The sequence below is a fragment of the Palaemon carinicauda genome, chromosome 10 (genome assembly GCF_036898095.1).
Source record: "Palaemon carinicauda isolate YSFRI2023 chromosome 10, ASM3689809v2, whole genome shotgun sequence".
Lineage (NCBI taxonomy): Eukaryota > Metazoa > Arthropoda > Malacostraca > Decapoda > Palaemonidae > Palaemon > Palaemon carinicauda.
This window is the reverse complement of record NC_090734.1, coordinates 15,086,054-15,101,325: the sequence shown is the minus strand read 5'-3', so window position 1 is coordinate 15,101,325 and position 15,272 is coordinate 15,086,054. Positions and strand designations below refer to the sequence as shown.

Here is a 15,272-nt window from a genome sequence, read left to right as displayed (position 1 = left end):
TGAGGTCCTTTAGTATGGGTGGCAACCCTTGATACTTCAGCTCCTAGGAGTCGCTCAGCATCCTAAGAGGATCGCGAGGCTCAGTAAGGAAGACGTACTTAAAAAGGCAGAGTAATTGTTCAAGTCGACTTCCTTACCAGGTACTTATTTATTTTATGTTTGTTATTTTGAATAACTGCTAAAATGTAATACAAAATACTTAGCTCATAATAATGTAAACACGTAATGCTGGTCTCTACCCACCCCCCTGGGTGTGAATCAGCTTATATAATCACCGGCTAAGTTTAATATTGAAAATTGTTATTTTTATTAATAAAATAAATTTTTGAATATACTTACCCGATGATTATATATTAAAGGACCCTCCCTTCCTCCCCAATAGAGACCCAGTGGACCGAGGAGAAAATTGGTTCTGTGTTTACATGGAGTACTTGAGTACCTGCTCGACAGATGGCGCTGTTGATGTACACCCCCTACCTGCATAGCGATCGCTGGCGTATTTTGAACGTAGAGTTTTTCTGTCGGGCAGCAGAGCTGCAGCTTATATAATCACCGGGTAAGTATATTCAAAAATTTATTTTATTAATAAAAATAACATTTTGTGATTATTTAAAATCTAAAATTACAAGACCTATATTTTCTTTTTTAAAGGAATATGATATTAGAACTGATTCTTAATATTTAGGTACTTAACAGTACCTAAAGAATTTAAATAAAGAGCTCTTAGCACACATGTATTTTAAAGTTCCAGAAAAATTGCAGATAATAGTTAGTTGCCTTGAGCATAATTGAGCCACACGTTGTTTGTTATACACACCCATATGAAAAGGGAGTCTTGTTTCTTGCTATTCTTCAACTCGCAGTGAATATTAACTGTATTTTTTTTTTTTTGTAAATTGTCAATAAGAAATCATTATTGTACTTTTTTTTTAAGTGGTTACAAACTTGGTGATGATATATACAAATTTTAAAAGCAATTCATAAATTTCCTAGCTGTACAAACCTGAGTCCTTTGAAATAGGGAATGTCTTTAGTGGAGCTCTAATGACTGTTGAAATCATTAATGCGGTATTGAAGAACAAGTGGTGGGCCCACTTTGATGACAAAAACACTTCACTTTTGAGCTTCAGCTCAGGACTTAGAGGAGTGGTTGAATTTGGAAGTTTAACTTCAAGACTTGGGGAAAAAAATAAAAAGAATTCATTTTCCTTTATTCCTATTTGTATACAAACCTTTTTTCCTTTAAAATAGGGTGGCTTAATTATCAGTGGGGAGGAAGTCTTGGTTCTCTCTCTTCTATGGAATATGACCGGATAAAAATAAAATTGTCGGGATACATAAATATGTAACCCATAAGAGTGAGTGTCAAACTGCCACCAGTATGAACACTTGAGTAAACACCTGGAGAGCAGTACACAGTCCGAACACAGGGTCTTGAACTGGTACACTGCTCCGTTGAGGAAGGAGCTGAACTACTTTTGAGAGGACTGATGAATGGGTACATGGAAGTATGCATTCTTCAGATCCTCAGAAAGCACAAAGTCTCCTACTCTAATCGAACTCAGTACAATTCATACTGCTCTATCCTGAACATGATTACTGTACAAACTGGTTTAGTGAATAGAGGTTGATAACCAGTCTCCATTTCTCAATTGATTTCTCCACAATGAATAGTTGAATGTAAAAGGCCAGAAATCAGTCTCGAACATCCTCTCCACTATCCCTTTTATCTTTGCAACAATACCAGAGGTTTTTGTGATACCTGAGGATACTGTTGTTGCAAAAACTATTGGTTTGCAAAATAACGGAGAGCCAGGGGTCTTGAAAGGGTATTAAATACCTATCCTAGAGGACACTCTAACAAAAGTTCCTCTTTGCTCTCTGCCAGGTTGTCCAATGGCATACCAGGCATCAAACAATTTGCAGTAGCAGGAGATGGGGGGGACTCCAACATAATCGTCCCCTTCTACCTCCTCTGCCTCTTTTACTGAATTGGTCAGGTTGTGGACTTTGATAAACTGTACATAGACAGCATCCTTCTGAATGGAAGAAGGTGCAGGTGATCCTGATCGAGGTCAAAAGGAAGTTAAGGCAATCTTCTTCCCCACCGATCTCACTTCCATGGTTCCACTTGAAATGCCAGAGCCCTTGAAGGAGATTGTAATGGATCAGGGAGTCCTACAAAGCAGATCTCAACCTCTCCTTTGCTGCCTACATGACTTCTCGGCCAAGAGTGACATGGAACCCTGCACCGAAGCATTCCAAAGTGCCAGTGCTACCTCTGGACAGACTATTATTATTATTATTATTATTATTATTATTATCAAATACTAAGCTACAACCCTAGTTGGAAAAGCAGGATGCTATAAGCCCAGGGACTCCAACAGGGAAAATAGCCCAATGAGGAAAAGAAATAAAGAAAAATTAAATATTTTAAGAACAGTAACAACATTAAAATGAATATTTCCTATATACACTATATAAACTTTAACAAAACAAGAGGAAGAGAAACCAGATACAACAGTGTGCCCGAGTGTACCCTCAAGCAAGAGAACTCTAACCCAAGACAGTGGAATACCATGGTACAGAGGCTATGGCACTACCCAAGACTAGAGAACAATGGTTTGATTTTGGAGTGTCCTTCTCCTAGAAGAGCTGCTTACCATAGCTAAAGAGTCTCTTCTACCCTTACCTAGAGGAAAGTAGCCACTGAACAATTAGAGGGCAGTAGTTAACCCCTTGAGAGAAGAAGAATTGTTTGGTAATCTCAGTGTTGTCAGGTGTATGAGGACAGAGGAGAATCTGTAAAGAATAGGCCAAATTATTCGGCGTCTGTGTAGACAAAGGGAAAGAACCGTGACCAGAGAGAAGGGTCCTTTGTAGTACTGTCTGGCCAGTCAAAGGACCCCATAACTCTCTAGCGGTAGTATCTCAATGGGCGGCTGGTGCCCTGGTCAACCTACTTCTCATTTTACGAATCTGGGTACAAGGGCATCCCTCTCCTTTAACACCCAGTTTGCCTACTGGTTTGTTGCCTAGTGTGATTTTTAAAAAAGATAATTGCTTTACACCAGACTGCACAAGTCCCCTGTCATCTTTGTGAAGTATGTCACAATGCCTGATCACTAGTAAAGCCACGAGACTACTTTGAGGGTGGCAGGGTCAGAAGTCTCCATAGTAGCCAACTCGGCAGCCAAGTAGGGTAGGCCTCTAATCCGAGTCTCAACAAGGGAAGACACTCTGGCAGTGTACATGCTGACAAGGCAACCTGACGAGGTGGCATTGCAGATTCTGGCCATTAGAATCCTCACTTTCTTAAAGTGCCGGAGGGGGGGATCTTGTTGGGCTGACTGGAAATGAGAGTTCTCGTATCCACAGATCTGTTAATCAACTCGATTCAGGGCCAACTAGCAAGATCAGACCATGATAGCTCCTGAGGTTTCTACCGCTGATGGGCACCAAAGCCGATCAAATGAATGAGAACCTACCTAAAGGTTGCATCGTTCCACTCATAAATTTATAAGTGCAAAAACTTTGACAAAGATACATTCTAACTCTGGGTTGTTGCTTTTGTTGGTACTGGGTCAAGGTCTGGTACCTTCAGGGCATAAGAACTCTGAGCGTCATCATGCTTTGCAAGGGATGAAGGCTTGGCAGTCTGCTCAGGAGAGCTATTCCTCCTCCACAATTATGTATGTTTTCTCCCTAGGATAGAACCAGCAATGTAATTGGGGACTGATGAAGGACTTGGCTAGTTATCATTGGGAAGAGAAAGATTTATAAACTCGGTTGATTGCGGTGGAGAGTAAACCATAGACCTGTGCCATGGGTACGACACTTCAGCCCTCAAACATGGCTGCTAGCTTCATGCCTGCTGTCCTTGAAGTTCCGTCATCTCAACTCTGGATACCAAAGTATCCAGAATAGAGAAGGTAGAAGCACTCCTCTATCCAGGGAGAAAAGGTGAAGGAGGGTACCCAAGTTCCTCAAACACCTTGTAAATGACAAAAAAAAATCATGCATTTCAAGTCAGCCTGGTTACCAGGGTAGTCAAGGCCAGTGACCAGGTGCTGGCCCTGAGGGGTTGTAACCTAGCCGGGTACCACCGGAAGCCGTTCACTTCCTCCAAAACAGAGGTAGTGTTGTCAAGAGGCATATTCTTGTGACTGGCCTTCCTGGACTTCTTTCTCTTATTGGAAGGATAATAATCAGAAAGGTACAGGGAAGAGGAGGTCACTTCTATCTCTTCCCAACTTTCCCCTCAGGTCCTACATGCAGAGAAATCTTCCGAGCAACCATGAAGATGAAGTTCTCGAAGGGGAAAACCAATGGTTTCTCCAACAGGAACCATAACGCTGGGATTCACTGTCACAGGCAAAGTGACACTAATACAGAGACACAAGGCCTTGGGTCACTAACACAGGGAGTATGGGAGCCATAGCCCTTAGGGGCTGAGAAACAAGAGTGAGAGGCACATAGATAGATGGCACTGAAGCTACAGTCACTGTGGATGGGCACCTGAGTGATATGCACAGGTTTTACTGGTCCCAGAATCTATTTGTACCCTTTCACTTCAAACATGGGGAAGCCCTCTTAGCTCATTTCTTGGCTTAGATGCATTGTAAGGATTACCACTTGGGTCACTAGTACTGGGGGATCACTGACCCTGCTGGCACAGGGATCAACACTGATATCGCTGGGGACACCGAGTGCAAACTAACCTTAGCTACCAGCTCCCTCAAAATTCACAAAAGGGCCTACCTATAAGACCCCAGAAGGCTAAGCCTTACTTAATTCACTTGTCTGTGATCTGTAAGGGAAAGCTTCCACCACATGCTGGAGTGGCAATCACCTATCACACTACATCAACCTTAAAAAACTCCCTGATGTAGATCCCAAGCTCTCACTGCTCAATTCCCAGGGACTAAGTTAGGGGAATATACTGTACCCAGAAGCTTTTAACTAACTCAATAAGGAGAGAAAAGTGCTTAAACAGTCTCTTCAACATTGCCAAGAGTGACACTGGGGAAGAATTAGCTTTCCTGCTCCTGTAAGAATACTTCTGCCTTGATGGAAAGCCATGATCTACATTTGGCATATGGGAATAATTGTAAACAACCAAGTCCCAGAGATGCATTGTGAATGTGTATCTATCACCAATTTAGCCATAAACCGAAGCATTATTCCTCTTCCACTCACAAGTGAATTCCTGCTACATTTCGTCATTAACATGAATCCAAAATCAACCGTTCAAATTAAAAAGTATGAGAAAAAGATTAGATAGCTGTGGATAATACACAAAAGTTTATCTGTACTTGTTGCAGGCAAACACAAATTGAAAGTGGGGGTTGCTACTTGCCTACGCCCATCATGCGCTGTTAACAATTTCAATGGCTATTTCAGCTCCACTAAAGAAATTTCTTATCTTAAAGGACGAAAGGTTTTTAAATATGTAGAAACAATTATAATTTTATGAAAAAAAAAATTGTAAATTCTATAAACTGAAGAATGCAAATGGCTGCCAGACAAGAAAGATAATATTAAGACAACAGTTTAAATCATAATCACTGTTTTGAAAATTACATTAAACAACTGCTGAAAGTTTCATTGTCAAGAATACAATACCAATAAGTATAAATGGCTGAGTATTAAAGTTAGACTATTAATGTAAAGAGAAATTTTTATACTGTACCTTCCAACAGAAGCTTTTCGTTTTTAATGTTAGCTTCCTTAGCTTTATTCTCTTGAGAGCGAACTTCCTCCTCCAATACGTGGACACGTTCTCGAAGTAAAGACATCTCGGCAGCTTTCTCGCCAGATTCATAGGAGAGTAAGTCGTTCTATTGAAAATAAACAAATTACATTTTTAAGTCGAAGGAGATTAATTTTCAGCAATCAAGTCCCCAGCTACAGAGAATGGCAATTATCAGAAATATCTCATAAATCTCTCATTTACAAAACTGCTTTATCAGCACAACCATCTTATGCTGTAAGACCAAACCTGATGAAAGAAGGAAAAATGTGGTGGTCTCAACACTAAATGATAAAAATACGCTAGCCATAATAAGCGTGGAAGATAGTAAAATCCAGAGAGAATAGAAGTAATGACAAAATTTTATAACTAGGCAGTAAAAAGAAATAAACAGTTACAGTACTAGATATTACCTTCAACTTGTGCAAATTTTGATTGTACTCCTCTTCTTGCATATGGAGCTGTTTTGTAAGTTTATGAACTTCCTCTAATGATAAACGTAACCTCTCGTCTCCCATGGCATCTGCAAGAGCAACAGCACTCTGGCGGAAAAGTGCTTGCTGCTCACTGCGGGCCTGTAAATAAAAAGATCAAGAATTGAATTCCATTGAGGAGTAGCTAAAGATATAGTACTGGTGACCACACAATTAACCCTGGATAGGTACGGTGGGTCGTTTGCGACCCCGAGCGTCAAAAAAAAACAGGTTTTTCTCACGTGACTCACCCCTGTGACTGAATTTGTGGGTGATCGACCTGCAGGAGGTGTCTCCCCTACACGCTCTAGTAGTGTCCAGATGTGCATTGCTGTAGCTGTACTCCTTCCCCGATTTCTGAGACGCGTCGGGGTCGTTCGCGTCCGAGTTTACCCTTCTGAGGTAGTTTGCATAATTATCAAAGTTATTACGTATTATGAAATTGTCGTAGAATGGTGCAACTTGTATAGGTTATCAGTTGTGGAAAGTCTTGGTGGATTGTTTGGCTACCATGTGCATGTTTTTTTTTTTAGTTAAAATGTCGTTCATCACCACGAGGACCATTTTACCGCGAGTGCCCCTTTTTAATTTTTTTTCATTTTTTTGCCAAGTCATTTTTCCGTAAGATATTGCCAAATAGTGTCGTAAAACTTTTGCTTGTTTAGTGTTGGAAAGTGTGTCTAGATGATCTGGCTACCCATGCATGACTTTGTTTTGGTCAGATACGACGTAGTTATTGGTATATTGGGTATTTAACTGCGGTTACCAATTTCTGTTTTTTTTCAATATTTGTAAAAATTACTACGTAGTAAGGAATTGCCGTATATTATTCATTTTTTTTTCATGTTTATGTGTTAGAAAGTGTGCCTTGATGGTTGGGCTAACACGTGCATGTCTTTTTTTTTATCTGAGATGTCGTATATTAGAATGTCGGGCATTTTACCGCGAGTGTCCCTTTTTAATTTTTTTTAATTTTTTTGCCAAGTCATTTTTCCGTAAGATATTGCGAAATAGTGTCGTAAAACTTTTGCTTTTTTAGTGTTGGAAAGTGTGTCTAGATGATCTGGCTACCCATGCGTGATTTTGTTTTTGTCAGATACGACGTAGTTATTGGTATATTGGGTATTTAACTGCGGTTGCCAATTTCTGTTTTTTTTTTAATATTTGTAAAAATTACTACGTAGTAAGGAATTGCCGTATATTATTGATTTTTTTTTCATGTTTATGTGTTAGAAAGTGTACCTTGATGGTTGGGCTAACACGTGCATGTCTTTTTTTTTATCTGAGATGCCGTATATTAGAATGTTGGGCATTTTTCCGCGAGTGCCCCTTTTTATTTGTTTTGCATTTTTTTGCTTAGTCATGTTACCGTAAGGAATTGGCAAGTAGTGTCGCAAAACTTATATTTTTATAGTGTTGGAAAGTGTTTCTAGATGATCTGGCTACCCATGCCTATTTTTTTTTAGCCAGATATGGCGTATATATAAGTATGTGTTCGATTTTCATGTGATTGCCATTTTTTCGTTTTTTCCCATTTCTTTCAAAATTACTACGTACTAAGGAACTATCACAGAGTAATATTTCATTTATATGTTTATTTGTCGGAAAATATGCCTTGATGGTTTGCCTAGCACGTGGCTGAAATTTTTTTTTTTCTGAAATGCCGTATATTAGAATGGCCATTTTTCCACGAGTGCCCCTTTTTATTTGTTTTGCATTTTTTTGCTTAGTCATGTTACCGTAAGGAATTGGCAAGTAGTGTCGCAAAACTTATATTTTTATAGTGTTGGAAAGTGTTTCTAGATGATCTGGCTACCCATGCCTATCTTTTTTTTAGCCAGATATGGCGTATATATAGGTATGTGTTCGATTTTCCGGTGATTGCCATTTTCTCGTTTTTTCCCAATTCTTTCAAAATTACTACGTACTAAGGAACTATCACAGAGTAATGATTCCTCTAGATGTTTATTTGTCAGAAAATTTTGTTTACTTTTTTTTTGATTGAATATCATCAAATTTTTTTAGCTAAAATATTGTTTTACATTTTTTTTTTTATTTTATTTCCCTTCAAAAAAAATTTTTTGGGTCAGAATTTTAATTTTATAGTCGTAAAAATAATCGACAATTATCCAGCAACCCACCATACAATTTTTATGCATATCCAATAATAATTAGATTAGTAAATAACACCTTGAAATTGACATACCCTTCCTACATTTCAAGTGGCAGATTAGGGAGTCTGAGTCAGTGTGGTTGGCGGCCATTTTGTGGACATATCCGAAGCGTAAGCTGCCCTATCTATATATATTCTTGTTCCCTATAGAATTTGTGATATTTTGGTATATTTTTACCTGCATAAATATCATATTATATATTAAATATATGTATTTTTCTACGAAATTTCCAAGTACTCAAAAAATTACCTTTAGATATGGCCCCTGATATAAATGTAATTTACAAAATAATGAAGATTTTTTTACATATTTCTATTTTAGGATAACATATGTTTATTCCCTAAAAAAATTAGCCACTTCCTATTTCATTTGGGTACCCAAAAAAATTCATGAAATTTGGACAATTTTTTTTGGCCAAAAAAAGTTACCCATTTTTTCTCATTTCAGACCTTCACCTCCATGTGTCTGACTTCATCCAAAATACATCAAGATGTGTCCTAAACATTCAAGAATCAATTCCTAAAAGGATTTGTGTATATATGTATAAACTTTTTTTTTATGAATTTTTATGTCAGGTCTTTTTTTTTTCTACTTAATTTTTTAAAATATTTATAATAAATAGTTTTTCTGCAGATGAGTAGTATTTATCTTTACAGTTGTTTTAAGCATTCATTGAAGTTTTTTTTGGCAAAAGAAAAAAGGAGGTTACTGCAAAAACTGATTTTTCAAGAATTTTTTTTGGCGTCGGGGTCGTTCGCGTCCGAGTATACCCTTAAAGGGGTGTCCGAGGACCGTACCTATCCAGGGTTAAACCTAGAATGATATACTTATCTGAAGCCCTTGTTTTCAGACTTAAACAGATGGGAGCATGTGGATCTTTTCTTAACATCATTATTGATTTTTCAAATAATAGCTTGCAAAGAGTAATTCTTGATGGGCACCAAAGTAACTATAGGAATGTAATATCTGGTGTTCATCAGGGTACTGTTCTCTAGTGTTCTTGGCCCATTACTTTTCATACTATACTGTATATGCACGATGGTGGTTTTTGCCCTTGAAAACAAGCTTATTACATATACAGATGATACTACTCTGCATCAAATCCATCTTTTGAAAGTAGCTCTATAGTTGCTGAATCCCTTAATTAGTTCATGGTGCAAATTATGGGAGATGAAGTTGAACTCTAACAAAATGATATTTTAATTATAAAATAAATTTTTGAATATACTTACCCGGTGAATATATAATAGCTGCAACTCTGTTGCTCGACAGACACATACAGTAAAAACTCGCCAGCGATCGCTATACAGGTTGCGGGTGTGCCCACCAGCGCCAACTGTCGGCCAGATACCACTCTCGATGTAAACAAAGACTCAATTTCTTCTCATCCCACTGCGTCTCTATTGGGGAGGAAGGGAGGGTCGTTTAATTTATATATTCACCGGGTAAGTATATTCAAAAATTTATTTTATAATTAAAATATCATTTTTAAATATTTAACTTAGCCGGTGAATATTTAATAGCTGATTCACACCCAAGGAGGTGGGTATAGACCAGATTTAAATATGTTTACATCGTATTAGCTAAGAGTTTTTATTTCATTTTGACAGTTATCAATATAACAAAACCAAAATAAATAGGTACCTGGTAAGGAAGTCGACTTAGACGATTACTCTGCCTTGTAAGTACGTCTTCCTTACGGAGCCCAGCGATCCTCTTAGGATGCTGACAGACCCCCAGGAGCTGAAGTATCAAGGGCTGCAACCCATACAACAGGACCTCATCAAACCCCTAATCTGGGCGCTCTCAAGAAATGACTTTGACCACCCGCCAAATCAACCAGATTGCGAAAGGCTTCTTAGCCTTCTGGACAACCCATAAAAACAACATTAAAACATTTCAAGAGACAGATTAAAAGGATATGGAATTAGGGAATTGTAGTGGTTGAGCCCTCACCCACTACTGCACTCGCTGCTACGAATGGTCCCAGTGTGTAGCAGTTCTCGTAAAGAGACTGGACATCTTTCAAGTAAAATGACGCGAACACTGACTTGCTTCTCCAATAGGTTGCGTCCATGATACTTTGCAGAGATCTATTTTGCTTAAAGGCCACGGAAGTTGCTACAGCTCTAACCTCGTGCGTCTTAACCTTAAGCAAAGATCGGTCTTCCTCACTCAAGTGTGAATGAGCTTCTCGTATTAACAATCTGATAAAATATGACAAAGCATTCTTTGACATAGGCAAGGATGGTTTCTTAACCGAACACCATAACGCTTCAGATTGGCCTCGTAAAGGTTTAGTACGAGCTAAGTAGAACTTAAGAGCTCTAATAGGGCATAAGACTCTTTCTAGTTCATTGCCTACGATCTCCGATAAGCTAGGAATATCGAAAGATTTAGGCCAAGGACGAGAAGGAAGCTCATTTTTGGCTAGGAAACCAAGTTGCAGAGAACAAGTAGCTTTTTCTGACAAAAACCCGATGTTCTTGCTGAAGGCATGAAGCTCACTGACTCTTTTAGCCAAGGCTAAGCATACCAGGAAAAGAGTCTTAAGAGTGAGATCTTTCAGGGAGGCTGACTGTAAAGGCTCAAACCTGTCTGACATGAGGAATCTTAGGACCACGTCTAAATTCCACCCAGGAGTAGCCAAACGACGCTCCTTAGAGGTCTCGAAAGACTTAAGGAGGTCTTGCAGATCTTTATTGTTGGAAAGATCTAAGCCTCTATGCCGGAAGACCGAGGCCAACATGCTTCTGTAGCCCTTGATAGTAGGAGCTGAAAGGGATCGTACTTTTCTCAGGTATAAGAGAAAATCAGCTATTTGGGCTACAGAGGTACTGGTCGAGGATACGGAAACTGACTTGCACCAGTCTCGGAAGACTTCCCACTTCGATTGGTAGACTCTAATGGTAGACGCTCTCCTTGCTCTAGCAATCGCACTGGCTGCCTCCTTCGAAAAGCCTCTAGCTCTCGAGAGTCTTTCGATAGTCTGAAGGCAGTCAGACGAAGAGCGTGGAGGCTTTGGTGTACCTTCTTTACGTGTGGCTGACGTAGAAGGTCTACTCTTAGAGGAAGACTTCTGGGAACGTCTACTAGCCATCGAAGTACCTCGGTGAACCATTCTCTCGCGGGCCAGAGGGGAGCAACTAACGTCAACCTTGTCCCTTCGTGAGAGGCGAACTTCTGCAGTACCTTGTTGACAATCTTGAATGGTGGGAATGCGTAAAGATCTAGATGTGACCAATCTAGGAGGAAGGCATCTATATGTATTGCTGCTGGGTCCGGGACTGGAGAGCAATAGATTGGAAGCCTCTTGGTCAGCGAGGTTGCAAAGAGATCTATGGTGGGTTGACCCCAAGTCGCCCAAAGTCTCTTGCACACATCCTTGTGGAGGGTCCATTCGGTTGGAATTACTTGACCTTTCCGACTGAGACAATCTGCTAGGACGTTCAAGTCGCCCTGGATGAACCTCGTTACTAGGGAGATGCCTCGATCTTTTGACCAGATGAGCAGGTCCCTTGCGATCTCGTACAAAGTCAGTGAGTGGGTACCTCCCTGTTTGGAAATGTACGCCAAGGCCGTGGTGTTGTCCGAGTTTACCTCCACCACCTTGCCTCGAAGGAGATTCTCAAAGCTTATCAAGGCCAGATGAACCGCCAAAAGCTCCTTGCTGTTGATATGCATGCTCCTCTGACTCGAGTTCCACAGACCTGAGCATTCCCGACCGTCCAGCGTCGCGCCCCAGCCCAAGTCCGATGCGTCCGAGAAGAGAACGTGGTTGGGTATCTGAACTGCCAGGGGAAGACCCTCTCGTAGGCTGATATTGTCCTTCCACCAAGTCAGACAAGACTTTATCTTTTCGGAAATCGGGATCGAGACCGCCTCTAGCGTCTTGTCCTTTTTCCAGTGAAGGTGTAGCCTTCCTAGCGAGACAAATTGCTCCAGGGATGACAGCGTCCCTACCAGACTCATCCACAGCCTGACTGAGCAGCGTTCTTTCTTCAGCATCTTCTGGATGGAGAGCAGGGCTTGATCTATTCTGGGGGCCGACGGAAAAGCCCGAAAAACTTGACTGTGAATCTCCATCCCTAAATACAGAATAGTTTGGGATGGGACCAGCTGTGACTTTTCCAAGTTGACTAGGAGTCCCAATTCCTTGGTCAGATCTAGAGTCCACTTGAGATCCTTCAGACAGCGATGACTGGAAGAGGCTCTGAGAAGCCAGTCGTCCAAATAAAGGGAGGCTCGGATGTCCGATAAGTGGAGGAATTTTGCCACATTCCTCATGAGCCTCGTAAACACGAGAGGAGCTGTGCTTAGGCCAAAGCACAGGGCCCGAAACTGGTACACCACATCTTCGAAGACGAATCTCAGAAAGGGTTGGGAGTCTGAGTGAATGGGGATGTGGAAGTAGGCGTCCCTTAGGTCTAGAGAGACCATCCAGTCTTCCTTTCTGACCGCTGCTAGGACTGACTTTGTGGTCTCCATGGTAAATTTCGTCTTTGTGACAAAGACATTCAGAGCACTGACGTCTAGCACCGGTCTCCAACCTCCTGTCTTCTTTGATACTAGGAAGAGACGGTTGTAAAACCCCGGTGATTGAAGGTCCGAGACTTTGACCACCGCTCCCTTCTCTAGCAAAAGAGACACTTCCAGTTTCAGGGCTTGTCTCTTTTCTTCCTCTCTGTACCTGGGAGAGAGATCGATGGGGGACGTCACTAGAGGGGGTTAGCGTACAAAAGGGATTTTGTACCCCTCTCTGAGCAACCTCACAGATTGTTGATCTGCGCCTCTCTTCTCCCAGGCTTGCCAGAAGTTCTTGAGTCTGGCACCTACTGCTGTCTGAAGTTGCGGGCAGTCAGACTCTGCCCTTAGAGGACTTGGATCCTTTTCTCTTCCCTCTCTTCCCTTCGGCACGAGCACCTCCCCTGCTGGAGGCTCTGCCACGAAAGGGCGGGATAAACCGAGACGCTGGAGTGTCTATCCTAGGTCTAGCAGACAATGCAGGCAAAGGGGGAGCTTTGCGAGCCGAGGACGCAACTAGATCGTGGGTGTCCTTCTGCACTAAAGACAAGGCAATTTCCTTAACCAAGACTTCAGAAAACAGGCACTTAGACAAGGGCGCAAAGAGTAGCTCAGATCTTTGGCATGGCGTCACTCCAGCAGACAGGAAAGAGCATAGAGACTCTCGTTTCTTCAGGACTCCGGACGTGAATGAAGCGGCAAGTTCGTTGGACCCATCACGGACGGCCTTGTCCATGCAGGACATAATGAGTAAGGAAACATCCTTATCAGCAGAAGAGATTTTCCTACTCAGGGCTCCTAAACACCAGTCTAGGAAGTTAAAGACTTCGAACGCCCTAAATATACCTTTAAGAAGGTGGTCCAGGTCCGAGGGTGACCAACAAATCTTCGAGTGTCTCATGGCAAGGCGGCGGGGAGAGTCTACAAGACTTGAGAAGTCGCCCTGGGCAGAGGCAGGAACTCCCAAGCCGAGAACTTCTCCCGTGGCATACCAGACGCTCGATCTAGATGAGAGTTTAGATGGGGGGAAGGCAAATGCTGTCTTCCCTAAACTCCTCTTGGTCTCTAACCAATCGCCTAACAGCCGTAAAGCTCTCTTGGATGAGCGAGAGAGAACGAGTTTAGTAAAGGCAGGCATGGTAGTAGGAACGCCTAAGACAAACTCTGACGGCGGCGAACGAGGAGCCACAGAAATAAAGTGATCAGGGAACAATTCTTTAAACACAGCCATGACTTTTCTAAAGTCCAAGGATGGTTGAACTGCTTTAGGCTCATCAAGTTCTGAAGGTTGATCCTCAGGATGTGGTTCAGCAACGTCCTCATCTGACAATTCCTCATCCGATAACTGATGAGAAAACGGCAAAGGTGTAGGCAACGTTTGACTCGCAGAGTCCGGTCGCACTGGTGCATACGTGACGGAGCCGGACGCAGCGCCCTGGAACTGCTGAACAGTCTGGGAACTGTCAACAACCACAGGTGCGCGAGGACGCACAGCGTCCACCCGAGACTGTTTAGACCGTCTGGGTTGTGCAGTCAACACCATACCGGGTTGCGGAGGTTGACGCACCGCGTCAAAACAAGTCAACTCTGATGGTTGATGAACGTCCTGAACGTCACCAATCACATCAGTGCGTTGCCTAACGTCAACGTGCGGCTGGAAATCCACACTGGGTCGCATCGGTGGAGGTACTACCCCAACTGGTTGACGCGAGAAAGCTACCTCAACGTCAACAGGACGCACAACAGACCGCTTGGATGGTTGATGGCCAGCAGGTTCAACGGAAACTTTCTCCGCATTGTAGTCCTCCATCAAGGACGCAAGCTTGGACTGCATGTCTTGCAGTAACACCCATTTAGGGTCTACGGAAGCAGGTGCGGTAACAGACGGGGTGAGCGAATGAGACGGCACAACTTTGCCTCTCTTAGGCGGCGAGCAGTCATCAGATGACGGCAACGGGTCCGAACTGTCCCAGTGGACTTGTCCTGAAGGGACCGACTTACGCTTTAAAGGTCTGGAGACCTTGGTCCAAGGTTTCTTACGAGAAACACCTTCGGACGACGAGGTAAAAATGGGCTCTCTCGTCTTACGTTGGTAGGGGCGATCTTGGAGAGAGACGCCTGAGACCATAGAGGGAACGTCTGTTCGCTGATCAAGGCCTCTCGAACCCATGAGTCGTACGACATTGCTTCTCCCCTGGGCTTGGGAGCTTGCAAGAGGTCCCGGACTAGGTGGACGACAGGCACGAACAGACGAACCCTCGAGCGCGACACTGTTCACAACACTTTGAGAAACACTAGGCACTTTAACACTTTCCGCCGTGGCACTTTGGCACTTTAGTTCCTTTACGT

General features: G+C 42.2%; 1 protein-coding gene across 1 annotated transcript in view; it reads right to left on the bottom strand.

Annotated features, from left to right (window-relative positions):
- The window catches only part of LOC137647858 (shootin-1-like), a 70,376-nt gene that overhangs the window by 8,034 nt on the left and 47,070 nt on the right, over window positions 1-15,272 (bottom strand). Inside the window, exons 8-9 of the mRNA XM_068380813.1 lie at window positions 6,166-6,327; window positions 5,693-5,840 (exon numbers count right to left, since the gene is read on the bottom strand). Coding sequence (XP_068236914.1) covers window positions 5,693-5,840; window positions 6,166-6,327 — 310 coding nt within the window. The remainder of the gene's footprint in view (window positions 1-5,692; window positions 5,841-6,165; window positions 6,328-15,272) is intronic.